The sequence below is a fragment of the Myiozetetes cayanensis genome, unplaced genomic scaffold (assembly GCF_022539395.1).
Source record: "Myiozetetes cayanensis isolate MyiCay16 unplaced genomic scaffold, myiCay2020 scf12, whole genome shotgun sequence".
NCBI classification, from domain to species: Eukaryota; Metazoa; Chordata; class Aves; order Passeriformes; family Tyrannidae; genus Myiozetetes; species Myiozetetes cayanensis.
In genome coordinates, this window is record NW_026086826.1 from 3,562,047 (window position 1) to 3,587,739 (window position 25,693).

At 46.0% G+C, this 25,693-nt stretch overlaps 1 protein-coding gene across 7 annotated transcripts in view; it reads left to right on the forward strand.

Annotated features, from left to right (window-relative positions):
- Positions 1-25,693, forward strand: part of ST3GAL3 (ST3 beta-galactoside alpha-2,3-sialyltransferase 3) — a 175,650-nt gene that overhangs the window by 137,891 nt on the left and 12,066 nt on the right. For 6 of the 7 annotated variants that reach the window (XM_050306474.1, XM_050306472.1, XM_050306475.1 and 3 more), the window contains 2 exons: positions 11,726-11,872; positions 21,830-21,976. In XM_050306474.1, the coding sequence (XP_050162431.1) occupies positions 11,726-11,872; positions 21,830-21,976 (294 nt within the window). The remainder of the gene's footprint in view (positions 1-11,725; positions 11,873-21,829; positions 21,977-25,693) is intronic. The other variant, XM_050306477.1, reaches the window with a different exon arrangement.

Below are 25,693 nucleotides of genomic sequence, written 5' to 3' on the forward strand. Positions count from 1 at the left end.
ATACCTGCCTGCAACAGCATAATAAGATTAGGCAGGTCACTACATAGCTGAGAGCTGCTCCCACCCAGGCATGCACAGTGTGTCTGTGAGCACAGACTTACTGCCAGGCATCAGCTGGGGACAGGGGCTGCTCTGGTGCCATTGCAGTGTGCCTTCACAGCATTTAATATTGTCAGGTGGGTGCATGCTGGATAATAAAACTTGTCCAACTGGATTGGATAGTCATCAATATCCACGAGTCTGTAACCACATTCACCTAAGCTCTTGGGGCTGGTGAAGAAAATAAAAAGTAGCCATAAACTCACTATTTTCTAGAGGAAAAAATTCTGGATATCAAAAGTTCTGTGAAGTATCTGTATTTGTAGGAATGACATCATTAATTGCTGCTGTTTTCTCCTAGTTTCTCTTTAAAATTAAAATGAAAGTTGTTGGTGTCCCTGCCCTCTCAGTCATTCCCACAGCATGCATGGATTTTGTTCTCTTTTTTTTTGTCCCTTGCTTTGCTTGCTGTTACCTAATGCTAGTCATGCTTGCCCTGTGCTTCTAATAAAGGAGGAGAAACATTTATCCATGCTGGGCATCAGTAGTCCTTAAAGAACCTTTATCCCACATCTGCCAAGACTGCATCATCTTCATTTCTGGCTCAGTAATCCCAGCTGTAATATGAAAATCAGAGAGCTCCAGTCAGACTTTTATTCTTCTTTAGTTTCTTTTCCTTTACATCATTCTTAAATGAAGAGACCCAAACAGAATTTACCCCCTGGAAAGACTGTATCATTGCCCGAGCAGGACATTCTTTCTGGGATTGCCTCACCATCCTGCTTTATCCTGGGACCAATTTCTTCCTAAAATTGTCATCCTCTAACCTCTTCTGAAGTCTGTTCCCATCCAACTGACAAGTGCCGTTCTTTCCTGGATATTTGATCGCTCCTTCCTTCTCAACCGAAGTCAAAAAAAGATGGCTAATTTAAAGAGCTGCAGTTTTTTGTGCATCTTTTCCTTTGAGAAGTCAGTGTGAGGACCAACTGAAGAGCTGGTGCAGCTGCCTTGAAAAAGCATCAGGAGGGTGCTCATGTTGCACTCACCCTCTTTGGCAGGCTCTGTCAATATTCAGGCATCAGCATTATGCAAATCCCAGTAGGTGCATTTCAAGGTCACGGTGCATGTAAAGTCAGGTTACCTGCGTTGATTGGAACATCTGAGGCAACGTAAAGAGATTCATTCCAAATCTGATTCATTCCAAATCTTAATGAAACGCACAATTCCGTAAACAGCAGAGCTAACCAAGTTGCCCAACTGCCTGTGGGTTTGTGCCCTGCTCCCTTTGCACCGCAATGCTCTCAGATATCCCCAGAATCTTACATCTTACATGCTCCCTTTTGTCCCTCACTGCTGTGTTGTCGTTGAATACTGGCAAAGACAGGCGTGTCCAGTAGCCCCTACGTATGTGATTGGGCACCTGGCAGCCCAAATGAGCCACCACCAGTGCAGCCCTTGCCTCCTGAGGATGTTGCATTGCCCACGTGGGCAGCAGATGTTCCTCCAGACTGTGAATCCAGCACATGGAAGAAGTCCGAGGGAACCATCACCAGTGACACTGAGACGTCACCCGGAGGGTATCGACCATTCATGCAACTCTTGGTGGGATAAAGACATTCCCTGTTAACACTTGAGTAAAGAACTGCAAGAATCATTTGAAGTCTGCAAAGCCTCCCTTAGTCTGAGAGATTTGAGTTCAATTTATCTGGTTACAAAGTTCAATTTATTTAGCTTACGCGTGAGATTTCGGAGGGATTTACTTGTAGTCTCTACCTAGAGGGAACGTTTTTTCTCACAAGGCTTTCTAATTCTGTAGGAAGAAGAGTGTCTGAAGCTAGGCAGGCGACCAAAAAAGGCAGCACATTTATATCAGTGTAATTATTTTTGCTACATCTGCCCTACAGGCTTGATGAATTTGCACTTGAAGTCTTCAAATCAAGACTGGATGTCTCGGTAAAGTTCCACTCAAGCAGTGTGAGAGCAAAGGGCTGGGAGGAGAAGTTGCTGATGGAGGAGCACTTCTCCCTGCTATGCAGGACGTCCAGGAGGATGTTAGCAGGATCTCTCTTGGCCTCTCAAGCAGTGCTGATAAGAAATAGCAGAATGTGGTAGCTAGAAGCTCAAGCTGGATAAAGTCAGCCAGGACAGATGTAATTTCCTAGAAATCTGGCCTTATAATTCTCGAGTGACATACTTGCAGAGGTGAACACTGGCTGCTGACATCTTTTTCTGAAATACAGACTTAATCCAGCATCTGGGAAAACTCTGGGTCTTGGGAGTACTCAGGACAGGGTTTCACTTTTGTGTTGCCTTCCTGCCATCCTGTTCTGTGACTCTGGGCCCCCCTGTCCTCACTCTCCGTGACCCGTTTGTTGACCACGAGGAGCAGGAGAGCAAGCCAGTCGTACATCTGACAGCTGGTCATGAAAGGAAGTTATTTGCTTTATCCAGTTCTCTGCAAAAAGGTCACAGCAAAATTTTCTCTTCTCGGGGCACAGTTAGGCCAGATCTGTTTCTGCATCCAGAGGGAGAAGGCTTTTTTTTTTGGAGTCTCTGAGGTGAGCAACCTCCAGCATAACAAAATTCCCCAGAAATGCTCTTTGGAGAGCATTGCAACACCACGGGATGTTGTGAGTTCACCCCTGTGTGGTGTGAAGACTCACAGAGGAGGGGGAAAACACTGATTTGATTTTGTAAATAAAATCACATGCTTTCTGTCGGTGGCTGAAAAGACACCCCCCTTTCACAGCTCCAGGAATTTTGCTATCTGCGTTTTACTTTAAAGTGGAAGGGGGGGGGGGAGAAAGTCTTAACAGTAAATATTTATCCAAGATGTGTGGTTGTTAATATGATCCAGTCTTCAGTCATTTTGAATGGTGTCACGATGACAGATGTTAATTCAGAAAGGAATAGATTGGACGATTTATGCCTGAAACATATGTGTTCCTTGGCAGGCTCCATGGATTACTTGCATAGTTAGAGCTGTCTGAGCAATTTGTAACGTTTTCTCTGCCTCAGAGCACCAAGGGCTCCAGGACAGGGGGTTGACCTATATCTGCAGTCTGCTGTAATAAACACTGAGGTAACCAAACTCCCCATGTTCTTTTATCTTCCTAAATTTATCTCTCCCCCTGTGCTCCCGCTGCGTGTGGCGCTTCTGGTTCTTCCCAAGTAGAACGGCAGCTTCTTTCTGCAAGACAGGAGGATGCTCCTGTGTGCACGAGGTGCAAATCCCTGACCTCCTTCCCCTTCAGATTCAGCTTCACTCCTGCCTCAGCACTCACAGTTGTTTAATGCAAACACTTGTCGTGGCAAGAGAAGTGAAAATAGACCAAGCCACGTGAAGGCTGAGATCCCTAAGCAAGAGGGGTTCTGGAAAGACCTCTCTTTTTTTGGTAGTATTTCTATTCTTACAGCTGTGATTTTATGGAATGTCTGAGGGTGTTTCTTCTCTTCTTAGTTAAGACAGATTTGTAAAAGTGTTAGTGTGTTTTTTTTTTTTAAATGAGAGGCATAGAATTGGAGAAAAATGGCCAAGATGTTGGGTGCAGAAGGCTTATGGTAGGTCTGCTTGGAAGTTTTTCTCAGCTGGACCATCACTTGTGTTCCAGCCATTTTCAATTAAAATAATTTTGCCCGCTCTGACAAGTACAGAAAATACTGAGCCTGGCCCAGGCAATCAACACGTTGACTATTTGGAAAAAGAAACCCTCTTTAAATGTAAATGTTCTGTTTGGATTAAGTTTATTTAAATTCTAATCTTTTAAGAATATTAAATAATGTTACTCAAAAACTCTTCTGTAAAACACCCATTATTAATGCAACTCTAGAAAATAAAGTAGGGCAGGAGCTTCCTGGCATCTTCCCAGTTTCTTGTTATTTTGACCTTTCTGCTCTTAGAGGATGCTGAATAATTTGTATATATTCTATATGAACACTCAGTGAACATACAAATTATTTGGCTTCTCGTTTCAGCAAAGATGCCAAAATAGGAGAAGACAGATTTTCTGTGTACTCTTGCTGTAAAAACAATGTAAAAATTTCCCTGGAGTCTCACTTTAAGATAACTTCAGAAAGCAGTGAGGGTTTCTAGGCCATAATTCTTCCTGTGGTGACCCTTTAGCTTTTTTTGTTGTAATGTGCCAAGAGTTTAGTCTAAATATGTGTTGTTTAATGAGTTGCTGTTTGTATTCAAACTCATGAACCAGTTCAGCTCCCTAAAAAAGACTTTGCTGATGGGTGTCCTCAGATGCCCTGGGATGCCCTTGTGCTTTGTCACCCAAGCCTGCAAAGACAGGCTTTTTAAAATTTTTATCCATTTTTTTTTTATCCTTCTGTGCATTCATACTGTTGTAAGTGGAGCAGGTAGCTGAGCTTGTAGCTGGGATCACCTTATGTTTGCCGTTATAAGCAACGGGGAAAATGCTTTATCATTTTATTACACCATCATCTTTGAGCTGATGTTTTCCATGCCACGTGTTTGGCACAGCTGGAAAGTTCAGCTGAAATAACTCAGCTGTCTCTCAGGATGAGGCTACTGAAAATGCAGTTGTATCGCTGTTTTAAAAAAAGAAATTATGAAGTCTCCCACACCGTTTTGTTGGAATTCTCCAATTCTTCAGCCTGCTGTGGCTCCTGCTGTGCTGTGAAATCCCATGCCTTGCTCTGATGTTCCAAGGGGCCTGTTAGATGCTGGTCAGTCCTACCAGGGCTTTCCTGTCCTGCCTGGCAGGTGCCCTCTCCGCACAGTTAGTTGGGATGCAACATCTCCAGGGATGTGAGAACCAAATAGGATTTTCTCATCAGTTACTTCCTCCACAAAGAGATTGGAGCAAGGACAACAGAACAGGGAGCAGGGAATATCTCCTGTACTCTCAGGAACCCTTTCTCCTCCTGGCAGCCCCCAGACAGCAAGAAGGAGCAGTAGCCTGGTCTGGTGCATGGCAAGAGCAGGAGTATTGAAGAGTGGTGGGTACTTGGGAGAGCAGAGAAAGAAAGAGTTTACAGCCTGCAGAGAACTCCTAAAACACCGGCACTTTAAGGCTTCTTAAAGTGCTGTACGATTATAAAAGTCAAGCTGCCAAAAGTTATTAAAAAAATGGCAAAAAAATAACATTGCGTTTTCAACGTTAATTCAGTTCTCCTGTGCAGATGTTATCCTTAATTACATAATTATATCCTGGCTCACTCAGAACACAGCTGTCTATGTAGTGGAGGGGGAAGACTGAGATTTAGTCTAATTTCTGTAATGCAAGGCATTCAGCCTTCTGTGAGTAGTTGCAGAAGCTGTAGAACATGTGGGATAGGAGAGAGGAAAGGAGAGGAGACAGAATGGTCTCCTGGTTACAGACACTGAGGGTTCCTCTTGAGGAGGTGGTTTAACACTGACCAGTGTGATGCTGAGCAAGTTAGATCAGAATTTCACAAACACATTTAGGTCTCATGGGGTGGATGTAAAGGATATCCTGCTGCTGGGTGTCAGCAGCAAAGTCACTGGAGTTGTACTGTGAGCTTAACAAATGTTCTGAAAATTCAGCCTAAGGTGTCTGAAGTAGAGCTGATGGAATCTGGACATCATCTTTGTCTGCTTTCTCCCCTGTAAAATGATGGAATGCATGCCAATTATTGCAGAGAGGATCTGAATATGGAAGTATTATTTGTAAAATACTTAGTTATATGTTGATATAGGGAAAATCTCGTGGGAAGATTAGAAAACCAGTGTTCAGAACAAAAATCCTGAAAGTTGAGAGACAGGCCTGCTTTAGCACTTACCAACTCATGGATTTGGCCTTTAAACCTTGGTATTCTTTTAATAGATGTTACATGAGTATGACATTTTGTAAACTATGTCATTAAAATAATAGCAAAGTAAAAGGACTGGTCTCTTACAGGAATAAAATATCCTGTAAGTAATGATGATATAAGGCCTGTTCTTCTTAGGGATTTTTCAGAAACTCCACTATTTAGATATTTTTTCATTGAAGGATCATTACTCACAGACAAAAAACCACAAGGCAAACATAAATTATCTAAATCCAGTCCTTTTAGTAAAAACTTCCGTCTTCCCTAAGACATTTCAGAACAGGAATATTTCTTCAAATTTTGGCTCAAAATCCAGCTTATATTTTGAACAAAGGAGCCTGTAGTACAGTCTATCCATCACCCTGTTTGCACATAGTACAGACACGTCTTCTGACACGCCGTATGTGAGCTATCATTTATGCTTTACCTTGTGAAACAGCATTCATCAGAATAATCTTCAGTGTTTTTCTGCAGCTCATCTGACACGTTCCAAGTTCCGTTTTCTTCGCAGGACAGTCTCTTTTCTGAGGGCGTCTTGTTACTTTACAACTGTGAACCGCATCTTGCTCTCAGTTGCACGGATAAAACCGTGGAAATACTTTTTTTTTTTTTTTTTAAATAAATGAATTCCTTTTCATTTACAACACAGCATAAGAATAGCTTTGCTCTCCCGACTCCTTAGAGCTGGTCCCTGGCCTCGTTGCTGCCTAATCCTGTGAATGGGAAGTCAGCAGTTGGTGTTAGACCAGCCACACGGGAGGCAGGCGTGTGTCTGTATTTAGGTTAGCTGTACTACCCGGTTATGTAGGTCAAATGAAGCTGGAAATTCAGTGGGCCTGTTTGAATATGCTTATCTGCTTATTCACAATGTGTGTTTGCAGGTAAACAGGGCGGGAACTTCCTACTGGCAGCCATGGGAATGAGCACATTGCTGAGTTACAGCAAACTCCTGTGACACACCAGTGTCACCCTCACGTCCCAGCTGGCTTTGGTCACCGTTGAAGGTGCTGCTTTCTGAGCCAGTTTTTGGGGTGGGACAGTTCCCAGTTTCATGTGTAGCCAGGGTGCCATGTAGGTTACATGTCTGGCACAAAGTTTAAAGTTTGCAAGTGCTGCTTTGAATTAAGTTTCCCTTCTCTTGTGGTTTTCATCCTGGTGCTCAAGCCTAAAGAAACTTGTCTCTTGTCAGTGCAGTGAAGTATTGCTAGCTCAACTCCATCAACAAAGAAGAAAATATTTTTGCTTTAAAAAGAAAAAAAAAAAGCTCTAGTAGTACCATGTGCTGAGGTGCTTTTGTCTCCATCATGCTTTGCTGCTCTTTGCTTGCTAGGTATAAAATGCATTAGTGTTTCACACTGAGAAACATTACTAAAAACTAAATTTGTGGTCTTTACAACCCGTCAAGAGTTCTTTTGGGTGCTGCAAGGATATTGGCAGATGGGGAATACTGACAGAGGAGCGGCCTAAGAAATTTCAGCCACTTGATTTTAGACTTTGGTCAGTGAGAGGATGTTTGGGGAGGAGAAACAAAAATTATGAAAAAATTAGGAGTATCATGTTGTTGCATAGTCCAACAGCTGCATCTCTTTTGACAGCAGAGCAAAGGGATAATGAGGGAAAGGCTTGAGCAATGTTCCTGCTTCAGGCAGAGCAAGAGCTCTTCAGTGGGGCAGATAAGAGTAGAACACCACGGTCTGGTCTCTAGAGCATTTCTGGACTCTAGAAACTGAAGATAGGATCATTCAGAACGAGTGCTGGCCATCAGAGCCATGTGCAGACGGTGGTGAGGGGTTCTTCATCACTTTGAGGAAGTTGGGTAAATATATTTGAAGTGTGGGCTAGTGGGTCTGGCAGTTGACCATCAACCCAGACTGCAGGCTCTCAGCACCTCTGTTCTTGTTGCTAAAAATTCCTTGTTGCTGTGATAATTGGTGCAAATGATGCAACTTCATTTACATTGCCACTTGTAGAAGAGCATTTTCCAGGCCTCCGTGTCTACTTGACCGCTGAGAAATGCAGCGCTGGCTGATAAGATGGCTATTTTGCAGTGGAAACACACCTTCCACATCTAATCCAGTTATGACTGAGCAGAAACCTTTCAAAAGCCTCTGCAGATGGATTGCAGCAGTTCTGCTGTAGACTGTTTGTGTGACAATGGGTGCTTGTGGATGACAGGTAGAGAATAAACCACATTCCAGCCTCGGTGGGGGCAGAGCTTTCAGTGAACTGTGATATCCCGGGCACAATTAGGTCTTGTGACTGGTACATCATCCCCTGACTTTTTCTTTTCCTCATATGCTTCTTCCTCTCCATTTCTGGTGTTACCAGTGTTTGAAAGAGCAGTAATCTCCATTTACCACATGTTCCCTCTCCAGTCTGTTCACCATGTTGCTCTGCAGCAGGTATTGCATACCCACAACTTATTCAGCTTTGTATTAAACATAGCTGACCTTTGCAATCTCCCTGTCTCCCCTTCCCATCAGAGTCTGAAGTCCTGGAGAACAATGCTGCTTATAATCCTAAATCCAGTAGTAACACAGAGGTACAGAAGAGGCAGCAGCTGTGTTATCAGGATGCAGTGACACTACCCCTCATTTTGCTCATTATATTATAAATGTTGTTATCCTGGGAGACTCGGCCTTCTAGTGGTTTGCATCTTCCACTGAGGTGTGCTTCTTGGCTAAGGCTCCAAGTTTCCATATTTTATTTCAGTGTATGTTGTGATTTGCCTTGGTAAATCTGAGAACAGGAGATGGAAAACTGAATGGAGACAAAAATTAGTTTACAACCGGCTGTGCCTATTACCATTCAGTGTTCTGCAAATGGACAAAATGAGGGATTGCAGCTGGATTGTCTTTGTCCCTGGAGCTGTTTGGTGAGCCGTGCTGGTTTTTATGGCTTCCTTATAACCTGCCATCTTTGGTCTGTCATATCTGTACTGGTTTCTTCCTGGGAAGGTGTCTCTTTCTGCCTGGATGGGAGCTGTACAGGAGGCTGGCTTAAAAGCCCTGGCCTATCTACATTCTTAGGTACTTTTAAAAGTAGTCTTTCTCTAAAAAGCCTTTAGTGATGCCCTTTGCAATTACAGAATTTTGAAAATACTCAGGATTGCATAAAGTGCTGTGGCCCTCATAGACTCGTTCTTCAGTCATGTTCTCCTGTCTGCCTCCTTCTGTGGTGCTTGGGTTTTTATGCTTATATTATAAGGGGTTTTTTTGGCCACCTTTAGTACCTTGAATACTGATCTGTGGCTGAGGCTCCGGGTGCACCATAACAGCAACATACCAACAAATTGTAACTTGAAAACTTAACACAGGGAAGGAAACACAGTTTCCAGCCTGGACCCTCCGGTTCCCACCTCAGTGCCAGGAGGTGATGAGGCACTGTGGGAACATTGCCTGAGCAGTTTTCAGACTTATTTTCTGACTACTTATTATGCCAATCAGGAGTTGTTTCATCCTTAGAAGCCCACCCGTAAGCCCTGCAGGTTTAATCGCCGTAGCAGAGAACAGAGGGTGCCCCCAAACCTACAGCTGTGAGTTTGAGCTCCCGGCTCTGGCAGGAACAGTGATGCCTTCCCTCCCGGTGCCTGACGCTCCTCGGGTGGCTACTGACCTAAAAAGGGACAACGTTCCCCCCCCCTCAGCGGGAAGTAATTGCCTTGGAAACCCCCTCTGAACATCTGGGTCCGATCAGGCTGAGCATCCCCAGCGAGCATCCGCGGTAGCGGAGCCTTGGAAGGGGCTGCGCTGCCGCCACCGAGGGGGTTGCGTCAGGGGAGCAGCCTCCCGGGGCTCCCGGCGCTGCTGGTGCTGCTGCCTTTCGTGGCTTGCCAGGGACAAGCTGCAGAACAAAACCGCAGGGCTCAGGGCGCAGCTCAGAGCTGCAGGGCTCGGGGAGCCAAACCACAAGGCTGAGGATGTCAGTAATTACGAGCCGGGAAAAGCAGGTTTTTGGTTCTTCGGCCGCGTACGGGGCTTTGCCTGCTGTATAGGGGAAGTGTGAGAGCTGTCTGCTGAGGCTCCACTGTTCTCCCTACAGTTGTTTTAGAAGCACACCAAAATGAAAGATTACCCCAGGTGGCCCTCAGTAATAATCTCAGGGGAAGTGCCCCAGAAAGTTGCAGAGAATACAGAGCAAATAGAAATGAGGCAGAAAGGAGAAGCCAGAGCAACTTCAGAGCAGTGTGATAGCTGAGGAAACTGGTTAGGGAGATAGTCGTGATGAGCAACGGGAGAAACAGCTACATAGAAGGGACCAAAGCAATCAGGTTGTATTTCCAGCTAGGAGTAGGGACCCACATTTATTTTGCACTGGCATTGAACTAGCTGAGGGGAGCCCAGGTGTGGTCATCATGGTTCACACAGTGCTGGGAAAATGAGCAGCAGTGGAATGTGTAGTTACCTCTTTCTGGACAGTTCCAGCAGCAGCAAGGAATGAAAGTCTCCAGTGTTTATAACCTTTCTTCTTTTCTCTTTAATGTTTTGTGTGTAACGTAAAAGCCGTGTAAAACCTACTTAAATCCCAGAACTTAAGTGGAATCTCCTATGGAGTGTGAGTCCAAACAAAAGGCATCTTTTGTCCACTTTAAGTAGTTTGCAGACCTTTGGTTTGAATTGTTTGCAAAATTTAGGCGATGCCATATTTAGAGTTGCATGTGAAATCGTAATTGAACTTATAAATTTATTTTAGTTTCGAGGTCACACACTATTTTTCCAGGGTGTGCCTGCTTAAGCCTATGATAAGATGGTTTCACTGAATGAGTAGCTGTTCAAGACTTTTGTTTATCATCTTCATTTCTGTGAGACTTGGAGCATGCTTAATGCAAGTGGAATCTGTGATTTTATTTAATTTTTTTTTCCCCCTCCTTCCCTGGAACTGAAAGGCCTCTACTTCACATGTGCCTCTAGGAAATTCCAAAGGTTTAATATTTATCCAATTTTTAATGAATTTTCACAAGGAGGCAAAACTCAGCTGACATACCAAATCCCTCAAATCCCTCGGTCAAATGGATGTTGGACTTTATTAACATTTATAATGGGGTTTTTTCTGTTTTTCTTTTTTAAATGCTGAGGATCACTCAGTGGCTGAAAATGTCTTATTGTAATGGAAAGTGTTAGACTGCTTTGACACTGGGCGTTCTTTCTAATTCAACTATGATGAAAGAACGTGAGTGTTAATTAGGAATTTTTTCCATTTTGGGTCCTGAGAGCACTTCACCGTTGTTGAAATGTGAACCTAAACTCACAGGATGCTTGCCCTGGTCATCGAAAGTGTGTTATGTTTGGGCAGTTCTGAGGGGACACGGGACAGCGATGGGGTTTGGCTTTCCTAGACCCTTGGTCAGGATGACGGTGTGCATCCCCCTCAAGTTCGCTGTGTCAGTGCCTTTTGTAGCACGAGCCATCTGCCAGAGTTTCAGTTTCAGGATATGAGATTCAGCAGCTAAAGATATCCGTGGGATTGTTCCATAAAAAGCCCTTGGTAAGGTGTTTGGCAACACGTGGTGTGAGAGTTCGCAGGAGCCGAGCGCGAGGCTCCGAGCGCAAGGAGCGTGTGAGGTGGCAGCAGGCATTGGCTGCGGCAGAATTCCCACTGATAATTACAGGGGTGATCGCTGCTGGCCAGGGGAAGCTCCTGAGGGTTTTGCAGCTCAAGTGCATCAGTCCATGCTGCTGTCACCTCTCCAGCATGCACAGATCCCCTACAACCTTATCCTAGTGCCCTGTGGCAGCGAGCAGGGATGGTGGGAACTGCTGCCATTAGTGCATTTTAATATTTTTTTAAATAAAATAATAGAAATCTGCTATATTTTATATATAATTGTGTTTGTTGTTTTATCTTTCTTTTTCTTTTTTCTTTTTTTTTTTTTTGTTATTACCAGAGTGCCTCTGATGGCTTTTGGAAGTCAGTGGCAACCCGTGTCCCAAGAGAACCTCATGAGATACGTATCCTGAATCCCTTCTTCATCCAGGAAGCAGCTTTCAGCTTCATTGGACTGCCTTTCAACAACGGCCTGATGGGCAGAGGGGTAGGTATAAAGCAAAGGAAGCAAAACCACAGAGAAGGATGGGAGACCAAGCAGCAGAGTAGGCTGTTCTGGTTTTCTCTTTGGGCCTCTGCTGTTGGACATTGAAGGGAAGGGACTTTGGCTCTGTTATGGTGGCAGCACTCAGTCTCCTGCAGACCAAGGCAAGATCCTCCCTGATCTGAGGAGCCTGAGGGGGGGGATCATCAGCATTTCAGCAATGCCTTGAACACCACTGTGGAGTTGCATCCCAGGCTTATATAGCAGAAGAGGGTAAAGATTGTTTTATGAGGCCTTTGGTGGGAAATTCTGATCTCGCAGCAACAAGTTTTAGATGTAAAAGCTTACAAAAGAAAACAATGCAAACCTCAGTTTTAGGTCATATTTATTAACAAAATGCCTTAATGGTCATTCTCATATCTCTCACCCCCAGTGCAACTTTTTGGAGTGTTAGTGTTGAGTAGGTGGTGACCTGGGTTTTCTGGATTATCTCACATTGCAATGCTGTCCTCAGAACCTATTTATATTTGCTCTACGTAATATATCAGCCATTAGAGTAAGCATTACTTGGGTGGGTGAATTGCTCATGTACACATGTGATATAGTTGTTGATAGAGACCACACGTGACATTTTTGGGCACATTAGCACATCTGACAAACCCAGAGAGAAGCACTTTCCCTGGACGAGGTCTGCTTGCTCTGCCCCTTCCTTTGCTATCAGCGCAGGAGATTTGCCGTGTCACAGCATGGATTTGGACTAGACGGAATAGTGACTCATTTTCCATGCTCTAATTATATCACAAAGACTTCAGAAACATTAGAGACATTTGCTCTGTGCAAGTCAGATGGGTGGGTGCCTGGAGATAAGACATTTCCTTCTTGAAATGCGATGTGCGAGATGTGCGGGCAGATTCAGCCACATGGAAAGGGCCTTTTGTAAAAGGCACTGCTCTGTGTGTGTATGTACATGCAGAAGCTGTCACAGGATTGTGGGAGCACTGGATTTTTGTTCTGGGAGCACTGAATATTCCCATCAGCTGGGAACTAATTTACTTCACCTCTCTACATTCTCCAGAACTTACCCTTAGAAAGACGGGGTCTTGGTTTGTCTCCCAGAAAATCAGGACTTCTGTACCACTGAAGGACAAAAATCATCAGACTTTCGCCTTTATTTTTCTCTAGATTTGTTTTTATTTTTAAACACGTTATTTTAATACAGAAGTTATTACTTAAACTGAGAGAAGAGAGAATCAGGAAATGAAAATGCCGTGAACTGAAGTTTATGAGGTTTTGATAGGTTGTTTAACACACACTGGATTGGGAAGTGAAGGCATCTTAATTGAAACCTGATGTTTCACTTCACAAAAGTCCATTTGAGCATTTGAAAATAGTTTATGGAGCTTTAAGGCAAGCAGTCTTTGCCCATGACCCCTGCTAGACTGTGTGAATTGTAGCTTATTCCTTCAGGTGGGGCAACAGGAGCTCTGCAGGTGCATGTGAGGGGCTGGCATGTCAGTATACACTGGGCAGTCTGTGCAAGGATGCTAGTGTAGGGATTCTGTCAGAGTTTGAAAGCTGAGAGAATGTTTCTAGCCTGTGAGTACAAATTTTACTGCAGACATCAACTGTGGACTGCTGTCATGGAGCTGCAGGGACTTCACGCTTTAGGAATGATGCTGCATCAGTGCAAAGCTTGGAGCTTTGTAGGTGCAAAGGCTCCAAGAGGAGCTACTGCTGCCAGTGTAAAGAGGGAATAGTCTCAGTAGGATCCTGGTGACACAAGTTTGCTACTGACCTTTTATTCACTCAGAGTTTAAATGGGAAGAGTGGAAATTAGAGCCTGTAGACCAAGAATCCACCTCTCACTAAAGATTTGCGAGAGGTCCAGCAAGGTGAGTCGGGCAGCTAGAGCGAGGAGAATTAGAGCATGGCTGGGTGGGTGCAGGGTCATGCTTTACAGGTGAGAGACAGCCTGGAAAACTTTGCACAAGAAAGAAGCATATTAACATGGAAAGGAAGATGCTGAGATCTACTAAGCAGAAGCAGAGCGAACAGTGTTCTGAGTTTGTCCAGGGAAATTGGGTAGGAGGCTGATTGGTGCCCCCGTGCTGCAGCGTGCTGTGGTGTGCTGGACAGGAGGATCAAGGTTGGGGATGCCTTAGTAATCAAGGGCAACACGAAATCCTCGTAAAGAGCAGTAATATTCCACTCTTCTTTGGTTCTGATGCCTAAATAAACTCCAGTGCTTCTCTTGCACACCACATATGGTAACAATGTGCTGCCAATTAACTTTGTAATTTGGGGGCTTTTTCAGCAAGGTTGAGGAGAGCTAGTAAAATAGTTTGGGGCTGATCTCAAAGCGTTTTTCCCAGGATTCAATAAAGGGTGAATGTAGTAACATCCTCTACTTTGATAATATAATTTGGGCCAGATGGTTCTGAAGGATAGCAGTGGCATGTAACTCAGATGTGCATTTTGATTGCACTTGTAGCACTAGTAGCCAAAAGTCTGAGCAAGAAGCAAAACTTGTCACCCACAATGAACAGTGGCTTCTCTCTGGGACTGATAAAGTTTTTCAGGCGTTTTCTCAGTCCCTTTACTTAAATCTTAAGAGAGGGAGAGTTGTTCTCTACTGCATGTGGACTTTTCTTGGGTTAAGCTGATGATAAAGAAAAACCTTAAGGATCCTAGCAATGTCTGGGGGAAAACCTATGTTAGTGCCTGGAGATGGTTTAACAGAAAAGAAATTATCCAGTCAAGATCCTCTCTCTAATTAAAGAATCCTGTGAAGTGTGGGTACAGGGCTGGCTTTCTCATTGGCCAAAGGTATGTATGTGATTTTTGTTCAGGTGGAAGTTCTATGTATGCAGGTCTTTGGGCAGTCAAGACAAATCAGACATCACTGGTGTTGCAGCTGGTGGTTCAGGCAGGCAGTATCCCTTACCCTGCAGACAGTTTACTGAGCATTACTCCAGGGACACCATTGCTGGTGGCACATACACCACTAGGGATGGTCGTTGCCCTGGTGCCTTTTGCTGTGCAGTGAATAGTCCTGTCCAGTCAGAGCCATTGCAGCAGTGGCCTTCTGGCTCCTCTGGGAGCCCTGAGCCTGGTGTGAGGTGGCCAGGAGAACACTGCACAAATTATCAGGACTGAGGACTCCAGTGCAGACTGTGGTGTTTGTTTGTTTCTCTCCTGTGCTGGTGCTGTGCATCCACAGATCTTTTTGTGATTTAACTTCTTATGAGAGTGAGAGTCTACAGTCCAAAACTGTAAGCCTTTGATTTGCTCATGTATTGGAAATGGCTCAATGTTTGAAGAGATAAAACCTCCTCCTCTGGACTTCACCCAGCCTCAGCACCAGCGTGGTGAAGGAGGAGCCATGTGCAGGAGGTGTTACCAGTCTGTGTTAGGCACCCAGCCATGGATTAGCACCTCTGCAGAGTGCTGACAGCCCTCATGAGCTCAGGGATTAACCTCTGATGCTGGAGTGTTAGCACGTCCTGGCCCAGGGCTTCTCTTAGCTGTTTGGTGGTTTTGGCTGTGGGCAGTCAGCCATTCTGGACATGCCAGACCTGGGGACCCTTTCGCTCCTTAGGCAGTTTTCAGCTCCCTTGGCTTTACATGACCCTTCCTCTCATGAGTTGTCAGCAAACTTTGTCTCCTGGGATGTTCTTGCTGGACCAAGACTCTGTGAAGGCCGTGTCTTTGGACTTGTCGGGTCTTTGTGAAGCAGAAGAGAGGAGGGGGATGGCAGGAGGAGAGCAATCTGCCCCTCAGTCCTTTCCATTTACATGCTGCTTCTTGTTTTTGCACTCTGATGGCATCTTCTAAGACATGTAGAGGGACGGGTAAAGGGCCACTGCAGCTGCAGTCAGTTGAATGTAGAGACGACCTGTTATTGTACTGCTTTGGGTTTGCAAGACAGCACATCTGCCTTGTGGGCTGGACCACTCCATCCATTCCCACTGCAGTGTGATCAATCCATGAGCTGCTGGGGAATAGGTGCTTGGACAAATGGAAGGGAGCAGGTGAATGCAGACCAGGCCCTGCTTGGTAAAAGCCCAGCCACGTGCTTCTGCACGTGAGGGATGAGAAGTGGCGGAAGGGAGTTCACTTCTCAGTGAAAGGGTAGGCCACGAGCTCCCACTGAGCGGGGCGGGGCGTAAGCATATATGTGGTTATCACAGAGCAGATAGCACGTAGTAAAGTCATGCCCTTGCCTGCCCTCTGTTAAATCCTTAGGTCCTGTAGAGATACTCCCTGCATGGCACATGAGTCTGCTCAGTGGCAGGTGGTGAATCAGAGCCTGTGCCTCAGGTAGATGTGGTCAAAGATACCTTGGATTGGGCTGAGGTGTATTGCAGCTCAGCAGTCAGCTGGCAGAAGGGAACTGGAAGGGAATTGCTGGCTTGTCACATCTCCAGCAACCAGCCACTGGCCCTTCCCTTTGCTCTGCTGCAGACCACCAGTTCTGCAGGCTGTGTCCCACTCACAGCAAGGGATAACTAGGGGAGCTGAAGGAAAAGCAGATACTCTGCTTTGTGTTTTGAATCCCAGTATTGTGGCTGGTTTTGTGCCTGAATGGAGGTAGCTGTGGGAGCAGCAGTGTGCCTTGTAAGTTCCTGTGACAGGGATCACTCCACAGAATGCCAGGCACTGGTCTGCTCACAGTGAATGATACCAAATTGCTTTTTATGCCATATTTCCAAGCTTTTCAGCTAAGGGAAATGAAGAACAGGTTCGGGGTTGCTCCTATGCAAACATAAAGAAACAAAAAGAAAATACTGTTGAGTATGTTGTGGTGACTATTATAGTTTTTTCTGTATGTCTTTTGTTTTGAAAACTTCATTGCTATTAGGTGATCAGGTCTGTAACTGATAAAACTAAGGTAGCCATTTTTCCCAGGTAAGCAATTTCTCAGGTTTTCCCTCAAATAATTTAATATAGTAGTCAAACCAGTTTGAATATCTAGGTGCATTATTGTTTGTAGGGAGTTTATTCTTTAGTAACACTTACCTTTGAATTGAAAAAGGTAACATTTGGAATAGTCTGAAGAGTCCAATAAGTCTTACCCTGAGCCAAGTAAAATCCCATAAATAACTGGAATTCATTTAACATATTAAGGGAGTCAAATATTTCTAAAAACAGATTTACAGCAGTCATTTCCTTCCAGTCCAGCAGGCAGTGACACAGGAATGACCCGGGCACGGAATGAAAAGCAGCAAGAGCTTTTCACATGCACCAAGCAAAGAGCAGTTCCGGCTCAGGTTCAGTCACCAGTGCTGGATCTCCAGCACAGTCCTGTGAGGTGATGCTCACCCCCAGTAGAGTCCAGAGGAGGGCTGGTGTTCATTTCTGCTGACTGATTTCTGTGAGTAGAAGTCAGCCTTGAAAGCCTCTTCAGGGGGACCAGTGGAAGATGAAACATCAGTGTCTTGAGGGGAAGCCTTTTATCTTTACGGTTGCAGCAGAGAACAGTGTAGGACCAGTTAGGAGAACCTGTCCTGTGTCTGTACTGCTTAAAGGCACTTGTGGTCCCCTGACCTGGCAGTGCAGACTGGCTGTGTTTGCACTGCACAGAGCTTGCAGTGGTCCCTGACGCAGCACAAGACCAGAAGTCCTTTTCTCTCTTGTCTTCATGCTTTTCTCACCAAGATCCACCAAGCTATGTGCTCACCTCAGCCACAGAGGACATGTACTCATGGCTCTGGAGGCTCAGGCAGCCTTTGCCCAGCACTGCTGCGGTGACATGTTGCTCACCACTGCTGTGTTTGCTGCTTCTGTTTGTCACAGGGCCTTTTAGTGTCATCTCTGGCTCATCTGTCAGTCTGCTGCGTTCCCTCAAATGGGACCAGGCAAAGGGCTGATCCCTGGGGAGCATTCTATTAGATCTTACATTTTCCAGATGTTTGGTCTTAGACAAGCAGGCCAGGCTTGAAACTGTGGACTTTCAGTTCTGGACATGTTATGCAGTGAGGTTGCCCTTGTTGTTTACCAGGACTGGAGAGAGGATGCTGAACCTGTTATCTCCATGGGCCCCAGCTGGGACAGAAACCATTGACGCACAGCAGGCAATACAGAGCTTGCAGGGCCGATTTCAAGGCTTGTGGCAGGGAATTGACAGGAGGAAAGGACTGCCAGTGCTTTCTGGGGCTTTGCCATTCCCAGCTCACTCTGATTGATGGGCGCCAGTTCAGGTCCAAAACTCATCATGCCCACAGTCTGGAGCAGTGGTCCTGTTGGGCCACTCCAGGCAGCCCCTTGCCATGGCCTAACCTGTACTGGCCAGTCTCTGGGCAGCTGGGAGGCATCCCAGGAGGCTCCTGCCTCAGCACTGGCCCCTGTTGGGCTCTTGCTCTTCAACCATTTGGCTGAAAGCACCATTGCTTGGTGATACAGGAACACCCAGGCACACAGAGGGCCATGAGCAGGAGGACAGGCTTTGAGCTGGTCCAACACCAGGGTGTTATTCCTGAGGCAGGATGCTGGGATTTTGGGGTTTTTTTGCCTTAGCAAAGGCCTAGGATAACAAGAGGCCTGTTCAGTTGTTTGAGAGAGTTGTATTTTCGTAATGCAGTGCAGGAGGTGTGGTGGTTGCTTTGGTATGTCTTTGGGGCACGGCACGAGGGTGTGTGTGGTGAGATAGCACTGACGCATCGAGCAGGGCATAGCAAGCCAGATTTGGCACAGCCATGTCCGTGATGCCTGACTCCTTTTGGAGTGACTTGTCCCCCAACTTGCCTCATGGGTTGTACATGGTCTGTTAGATCCAGATTGGAACTTTGCAGCCAGCGAATTCATGTGCCTGTGTACAATCAGGAGAGCTTGGAGGCTGCACAGACGCAGCCAGAGAGTAGTTATAACCATTTCTTCTCTGATACATGGCTCCACTCGTTTGCCATTTCTTTGCTGAGAGGAGAGGAGAGTCCTTTCCTTGGACTTGGAGAATGCTGCTGGGTTGGCTTCTCTGCAGCACAGCCTGGGACACCTCCCTAGATCTTACAAGGCCTTGTCTTTCTCATGCCACAAGCTGGACCCGAGGTAGTTCTTCATTTTCAACAGGGAGATGGACTAGCAGAAGCTCAGCAGGCTGCCCCAGAAGAAAAGAGCTCAGTTTCTCCAGCTTAAACCAAGTCAGGACCAAAGTACTAACCTTTAGTTAACCAACAATCATGCTTCTTTTATACTTCTGTTCAAGCTAGCTCATTTTCCTTCAAGGCTGTCAAATTCCCCAGTTACTGCATCCCTCTGACGATTGCTTCTTTTTTAAAGGTAAGCTGTTTGGAGCAAGTGCCCAGTTATGTGTATTAGATCTGGGTGCACACACATTTTATACTCGTGTTCTTCTCTTAGATGGGCTAATTAGATGGGCTCTGCATGCACCCCTGTGCTGCCCTGACAGTTACTGCCCTCAGTAAACAGCAAGGATAATAATTTTTGCAATATTTTCGAGGTGCTCCTCTGTAGCCCCACAGGGTTCTGACTGCAGCAGCAGGGCTGCATCTCACCAGCAAAGGCATGAATGGCTGCAGACCTCTGTCTTCAAGGGGGATACCTGCTAGGCTGTAGCTACCACAGTGTTGGGAGGGTGCTAACATCCATCAGGCATAATTCAATTAAAAAAATACCATCTGATCATCAGTTTCTAAATGTGATTTCAGAGCAGTGCAAAACTATCTTGCAAGGACACTCTGGGTAGTTTTAGGGACCAAACCAGATACATCTACTACAGTTCAAGAAGTTAGGTAGGTAGGTAGTTTCAGGTGTTTTAATCATTTTTGAGAGCAGAGCAGGTGGTACTGAAGTACTGGCATGTGAGGAACTAATGAAGAACAGAAGCAGATGAGAAAATTAGCTCCTATTTTTCCATAAAACCATGGATGTATTATAGACAGAATAAAGTCAGGCAGATATGTGGTGACCAAAAGAAAGTTCACTCTCGATTTCTGTCTTCTGGTGTTCTCCAGACAGAAATAAGAATGTGCCTGAAAGAAAGTTGTGGTCGTTTGGCAGTCCTCCCGTGAGGTTGGGTAGTGTGATTAATTCTCTGTGGTTTGCAAGACTCACATTAGAAATTCAGCTCTTAAATGTTAGCTTGGCCAGTGGAATTCCCTGCAGGCAAAGACCCTGTGTCTCCCTCGAGCTGTACCGTGGGAATGGGCCCAGTGCAAGTGTGGGTGGTGTTAACACCATCCTATTCCCAGTGACGACACAGTCTCAAGGACGTAACCATTTACTCACTATGTTTTGGACACTGTAACTACAGCTCTGCTGAGGCAGAGGGTTTTGTGGCACATCCACTTAAGAGCTGATGCAATTCCAGTGACATCCAAATGTCATCTCCTATGCAAAGTAGAGCTGAGAAGTCTGAATTCAAACTGCCATGTCCGGGAAGACAGGATGTTCTTGGATGTTTTGAAATTCGGGGGAATGTTCAAATCCTTGCCTAATAAACTTTTTCCAATTTATTTTAAACACCTATGTTTTTAAACCCCTTGATATTTTTTGGCTACCAGTGAATTAACAATTAACTAAAGTAACTAGAATAAAACCAATATTGTTTGTGGGAGTATCAACTGAAATTAAGCAGCAAGAACAAAGTGACTCTGCTGGGTCTTTTCCCAACATCTAGAGCTGGCACAGGAGGATATAGGAAGGTGTTTTCATTTCAGATGTGCATTGTTACAGTTGTGCTGCAAATGTTTTCATTTAATGTCTCACTGACTTAGCCATAAGCAGTTTTTGCCTGTTTGTCTTCAGATTAGAGTAACTCCAGTGCACTATAGTGAATTTCTCCGTAGCATGTGAGTTGTGCTCCTGGCTCTGCAGATCTCAGGTAGGGTATGGGTGACATTTCTTTGCTTGGGAAACGTTGTTCTTCTGACTGGTCAGGCAGTCAGAAGTGAACAAGTTGGTGTGCTGACAAAAACCGGTTCCTTTGAATGAGAAGCAGAAACTCAAAACATTGTTCCCAACCTTTTTGAACAAGCATTGCTCACCATTTCAGGGTAAGCCATTGTCAATGAAAAATATAAATGTGCAGTTGGTTTCTACACCTGAGCTAGAAGGCTGTCACCCTTGGTGACTGTCTGAGCACGTCCTCTGAATTCGTGATACTTTTGATACGGCCGGTGTTGGATGCTCTACAAATGACGATAAGATACGTGGGTGTGTTTCTCGGCCTCTCCCAGCCCCTGGGGCAAAGCTGCCTCTGGATTCATCTGGCTAAAGGGGAGCTAGAAAAGTCAGTGAGCCAGGATTTTACACTGGAAGCACTTGGCTGTCCCAGTGGTCGTGTTCGTCTGAACGCAGAGGAGGAGTTGTAGCTGTACAGGGCCTCGGCAGAAGGCAGGTGAAACAGGAGGAGCTGAGGCTGGACTTCAGTGCAAATGGCAGGTCAGCAGATGGGAGAGGACAGTTGGGGTTTCCTCGTTGTGCTCCTGTGTGGTGGCCTGTTTGGGATGTGTTTCTCCTTAGCCTCCTTAGCTGGAAGCCAGTCATGTGCATAGCATTGTAATCCAGTATTTACACCTGTTTTAATTTCGGAAAGCTAACATACCCACTGTGATTCATCCTCCAACTCATCTGCTGCCCTCCTCTCAGGATGGCAAAGTTGTTGAGAGGGAGTCTGACCATCTGCATGAATCCTCTGCCCTTCAGTGCTCTGCCCTGGAGAGTCATGTCACGGAGCCTCAAACAGGAGCTGCTGCTTTTGGGCTAGATGATTCACAGGAAGCTGGCTGATGTATGATTTTCTTTACAAACTGGGAGGCTGTTCCCCCCCCACCCCCAAACTGGCATTGGGCAGCTGATGTGCAGATAGAGCCAAACACCGTATTTCTGGTTTTCCACTTAGTAGCAGCAGTGCCCTTGTGAGCAGAGACAGTGAGAGGAAATCTTTGATTGTGAAAATGGCAACCTGCTAATGACTTCCATTCCTGCTTTCTCTCCTCTCAGAACATCCCCACCCTGGGAAGCGTAGCAATAACCATGGCGCTCCACAACTGTGATGAGGTGGCGGTAGCCGGGTTTGGCTATGACATGAGCTCACCCAATGCACCCCTGCACTACTATGAGACCATCAAGATGTCTGCCATCAAAGAGGTAGGGAGCTCCTGCCAAGCACATCTTCCTGCCAAGCCCGCCGGCCACCCTGACTCCAGAGCCTGACTGGGATGGTGATGTCAACTTCCAGCTTTCCTGTGTGGGTCAAAACACAGCTCCACCCATGCATTTGCCTGTAAAATTCTAGACATTCTCCCAAGCGCAATGTATGTTAAAAATGGTTATTACTGCTGGGAAAAGTTCTCTGGAATGTGTATATAATGTAATTCCTTCTTTGAGCAGCAGGGAAAAGATTCACGTAAATGTCAACTCAGGAAGGGTGAAAGGGAGCAGTTCTGCTCTGGGGTTGAAAAGATGTGACCTCTCATGATTTTTGATCCATTGTATTGTTCTCTGATCCATAGGCTTCTTTTGTGAGATGATCCCCTCTTCAGGCCCTGTGAAACATGGGGAGGTGAGATCAGCCCATGCAGCCCTCAGAGGACTGTTCAGCAGCAGTTTGCATGTCAGGGCTCTGCAGACACTGCTCTGTAAAATGAGTTGCACTTTAGAAACATTTTCTGGTACTATCACAGCATTTTTGGATGAACAAAAGCTCTCTTATTGGTACAATGCAGCAGTTGGATGCCTTCAGGTCTATCCATTTCCAGTACCAAGCTAGAGCAGACTTGGGACACTGGTCAAAGCTTCTGCAGTGGGGAGGTTTGCTGCTTTTTTGGTAGAGCTCATTCTTTACAAGCACAGATGTGGCCCAGGAATTTCTAAAATTGCTTCTCCCTCTTCACAATCTCCTTGGCAGGGAAACTTCCTCTGTCCTACTCCACTCTGTGAAAAGTTGTATTGTTCATGGACAGTAGCTGCCTCCTGGCGCTTGGCATTTGTTCGCCTCAAGCCCTTTACCATTGATCCAGATTAGCAAGGAAGCTGGGAAGTTGGGTTTTTCCAAATCACAAGATTGTACGTGTCTTAGTACTCTCACTGTAGGTTGCATGGCTGCAGGCTGCATGACCCTAGGCAGACTGAGAGAAATTATAAATCAGTGATTAGTCAGCTTGAGAAATGAGAAGAGTGTGTCTAATTATCAAGAGTAATGAGGCTTTGGAACAAGCTCTCAGGAGAGGCCAGGAGAACACACTGAGTTTGGGAAAAGACTATGAGGAAGTCCTGGTATATCAGGGGACTGGACATCGTGGTCCTGAGGTACCTTCTGGGCCTGTGGAGGTAGCAAGAGAGTCTGCCTTGCTCAGTGAGATAACCCTGTATTTAATCAGTCCTGGCTGGGGAAGTGAGTGCTCATTTACAGAATTTGAAGGGGATGTCCAGAGAGGAAAATTGAATTGAGTAGCTGTGTTCGGAGGTGGTCTGGCTTGTGAAATCCCTGAATAGAAAATAGCTAAGGAATACTAATTTTTCCAGCAGTAGAGGAGGTACAACCATTGGCCTGCCCAGGTCTGAGTCATTACAGCTGGTTGGCAGAAACAGTTGGATAACAGAGTCTGTAATTGAAGTCACTGGTCCGGATCACTTGGATCTCTGATTTTGGAAACCAGCACCCTGAACGGGATCCAAACGCCACTGAAAGGCCGGAAGAGGTCACTCCTGGACATTGTATGTGGTCTCAGGAATGAACATTGCGTGGCACAGGGCAATTAGATGAGGATGAACACATGAAATGCAACCAGTAAGGTCTCCTGGAGAGAGCAGTTCGTGCCTGATTTGCCAGGCCTCTGCTGTCTGGAAGCTGTCAGTCATCGTGTCCGGGAGGTTCTGTACAGAGGTGAGGGAGCGTTGAAAGGTTCTGTGAAGCCTCACTAGTTCAGATGTCACTGGATTTGTTCCTGCAGACGAGGCTGTTGTTGAGAGCTCTGCAGGCCAGAGGAGCTGGTTCTAGGAGGAAGGTTCCTGTTCCACTTGAAGACTGGTTACCTGATACGTGTCTGCCCATCTAATCCTCACATCCTCACCCACAGCTCCTCTTACATTTCACTACCCTGGTACAAGAAAAGCCATCTGTTCCCAAGTATCAATAATTAATGCTCCTCCTGCCTCTGCCCCTCCCAATATGACAAATTGTTTGTGATATTGTGGAATGTGAAGAGCAGAGAGAGGATCACCTTTCTTTCTCTCCCATTTAATATTAATGGTAGCTGGTAATTGTTAGTCACCTGAGGGTGAAGTTGAAAGGTGAAGGGCATAATAGCTGGATTATGTCTTCTGCAGTTGCCCTCAAAGAATGCACAAATAGAGATTTGGCCCACTCCAGACTGGAAGCACCCAGCACACTCTGCTCGGAGAAAGATCTGCATGCACTTTGCGAATTGGAAGGCTGGCCTGCACTGGTACCTCGTGCCGAACCTTGCCCTTGGCATTAGTGAAAGAAGACTGACTCAGAACCCAGCTCCACCAAGATCTTTGTCTGTTCCATCTGCTCTGACACCCAGAGGCCCAAAGGGCATCCACAGCATTTTCCTCAGTGTTACTTTGGGCCTCTGGGATTATGCCCAGACCTCGTTCATTCTGGTCCTCCTCTATCTTTCAGCATCTAAAGGAGCCACTAAAGCAAGCTATGCCTTGAAATTGTGCAAGCATCATCTTTGTCCTCTGGCCTGCAGACCCGTGGAGCCTGGAGTACTCATTCCTGGGCAGGGAAGGGGAGTAGGTTTGCTTAACCTAGCCTTATCACAGCTGTTCCACAATAATGAACATCCCAGGCAGGAACCGCTGCAGTTTGACCAGGTTTGGTGGGGCAGAACCTCTGTTTCTGAAGTCCAGAGCTCTTCACTGAATGCCAAGCTCCTTCAGCCTGAATGTCCAAAAATCTTCAGTGTTTAAGCCTAGAGAGCAGCTGCAGGGAAGCACTCCAGCTCCACCCTGAAACCATCACTGTCTTTGTAGAGGAAATGTAAACACCAGCAGTGTCCTGGATCTGGAGGTGCCACACGTGTGTGAGAGTCTGTCTGGTAACATTGGAGAGCCCCTTCCCTTGCCCGGTGTCTCTGGGGGAGGTGGCCCTGCTAGAAAGCTGTGAGTCCTCTGAGCAAGGTGTGCCACTGATTTACACTTGAGGCTGCTTGACATCTCTCTGGACACCCTCGAAGCCCTGTGACTCATCTCCGAGGAATTTGCTCTGATTACATAAAAAAGACGGCAAAATGCGCTTGCTTGCTCACAGCTGGGCGGAGATGCCTCTCCCATGCCAAGACTGAGGTGATAAAATCTCTGTGGAAATTAATGTGAATTTTCCTGCTGCTCTGTGGGACTGACAGCTGAATTTCCATGAGGAGAAATAGGCAGCCCCAGTCCATAGTTTTGCATAGCCTTTGCTTTCCCAGCAGGAGTAAAAGCCCTCAAGGTCCAAGATTGTGCTGGTCTTGCTACCACAAAAGGCAGCTGCCTACACTGACTCTTCCAGGATCTCCTACTCCTGAGGGCTAAGCAGGCATTTCCTGCCCCAGAGGAAAAGGCTCTGCAAGGAGGCAGATGCTCTGGAGCTTTATCACTGTTACTAGTCAAGAGGAAGCGTATGGTCTTTGGACTCTGGTCAGCAGTATGGCTGCAAACACACATCCTGTGCTTGTGGATGCTCATGAGAGTAAATTTCTCCAGTTCAGCCCTGGATGGCTTCTTTACCTTCTGTCCTGCGTATCTCAGTGTACTCTGGCCAGGGTATGTCCAGGCAGAGCTGGTGGAGAAGACCCTTTGCTGTTCCCAAGTGTGGCCTGGAGAGCTGGAAGCACACTGGTGCAGTGCTTTGAG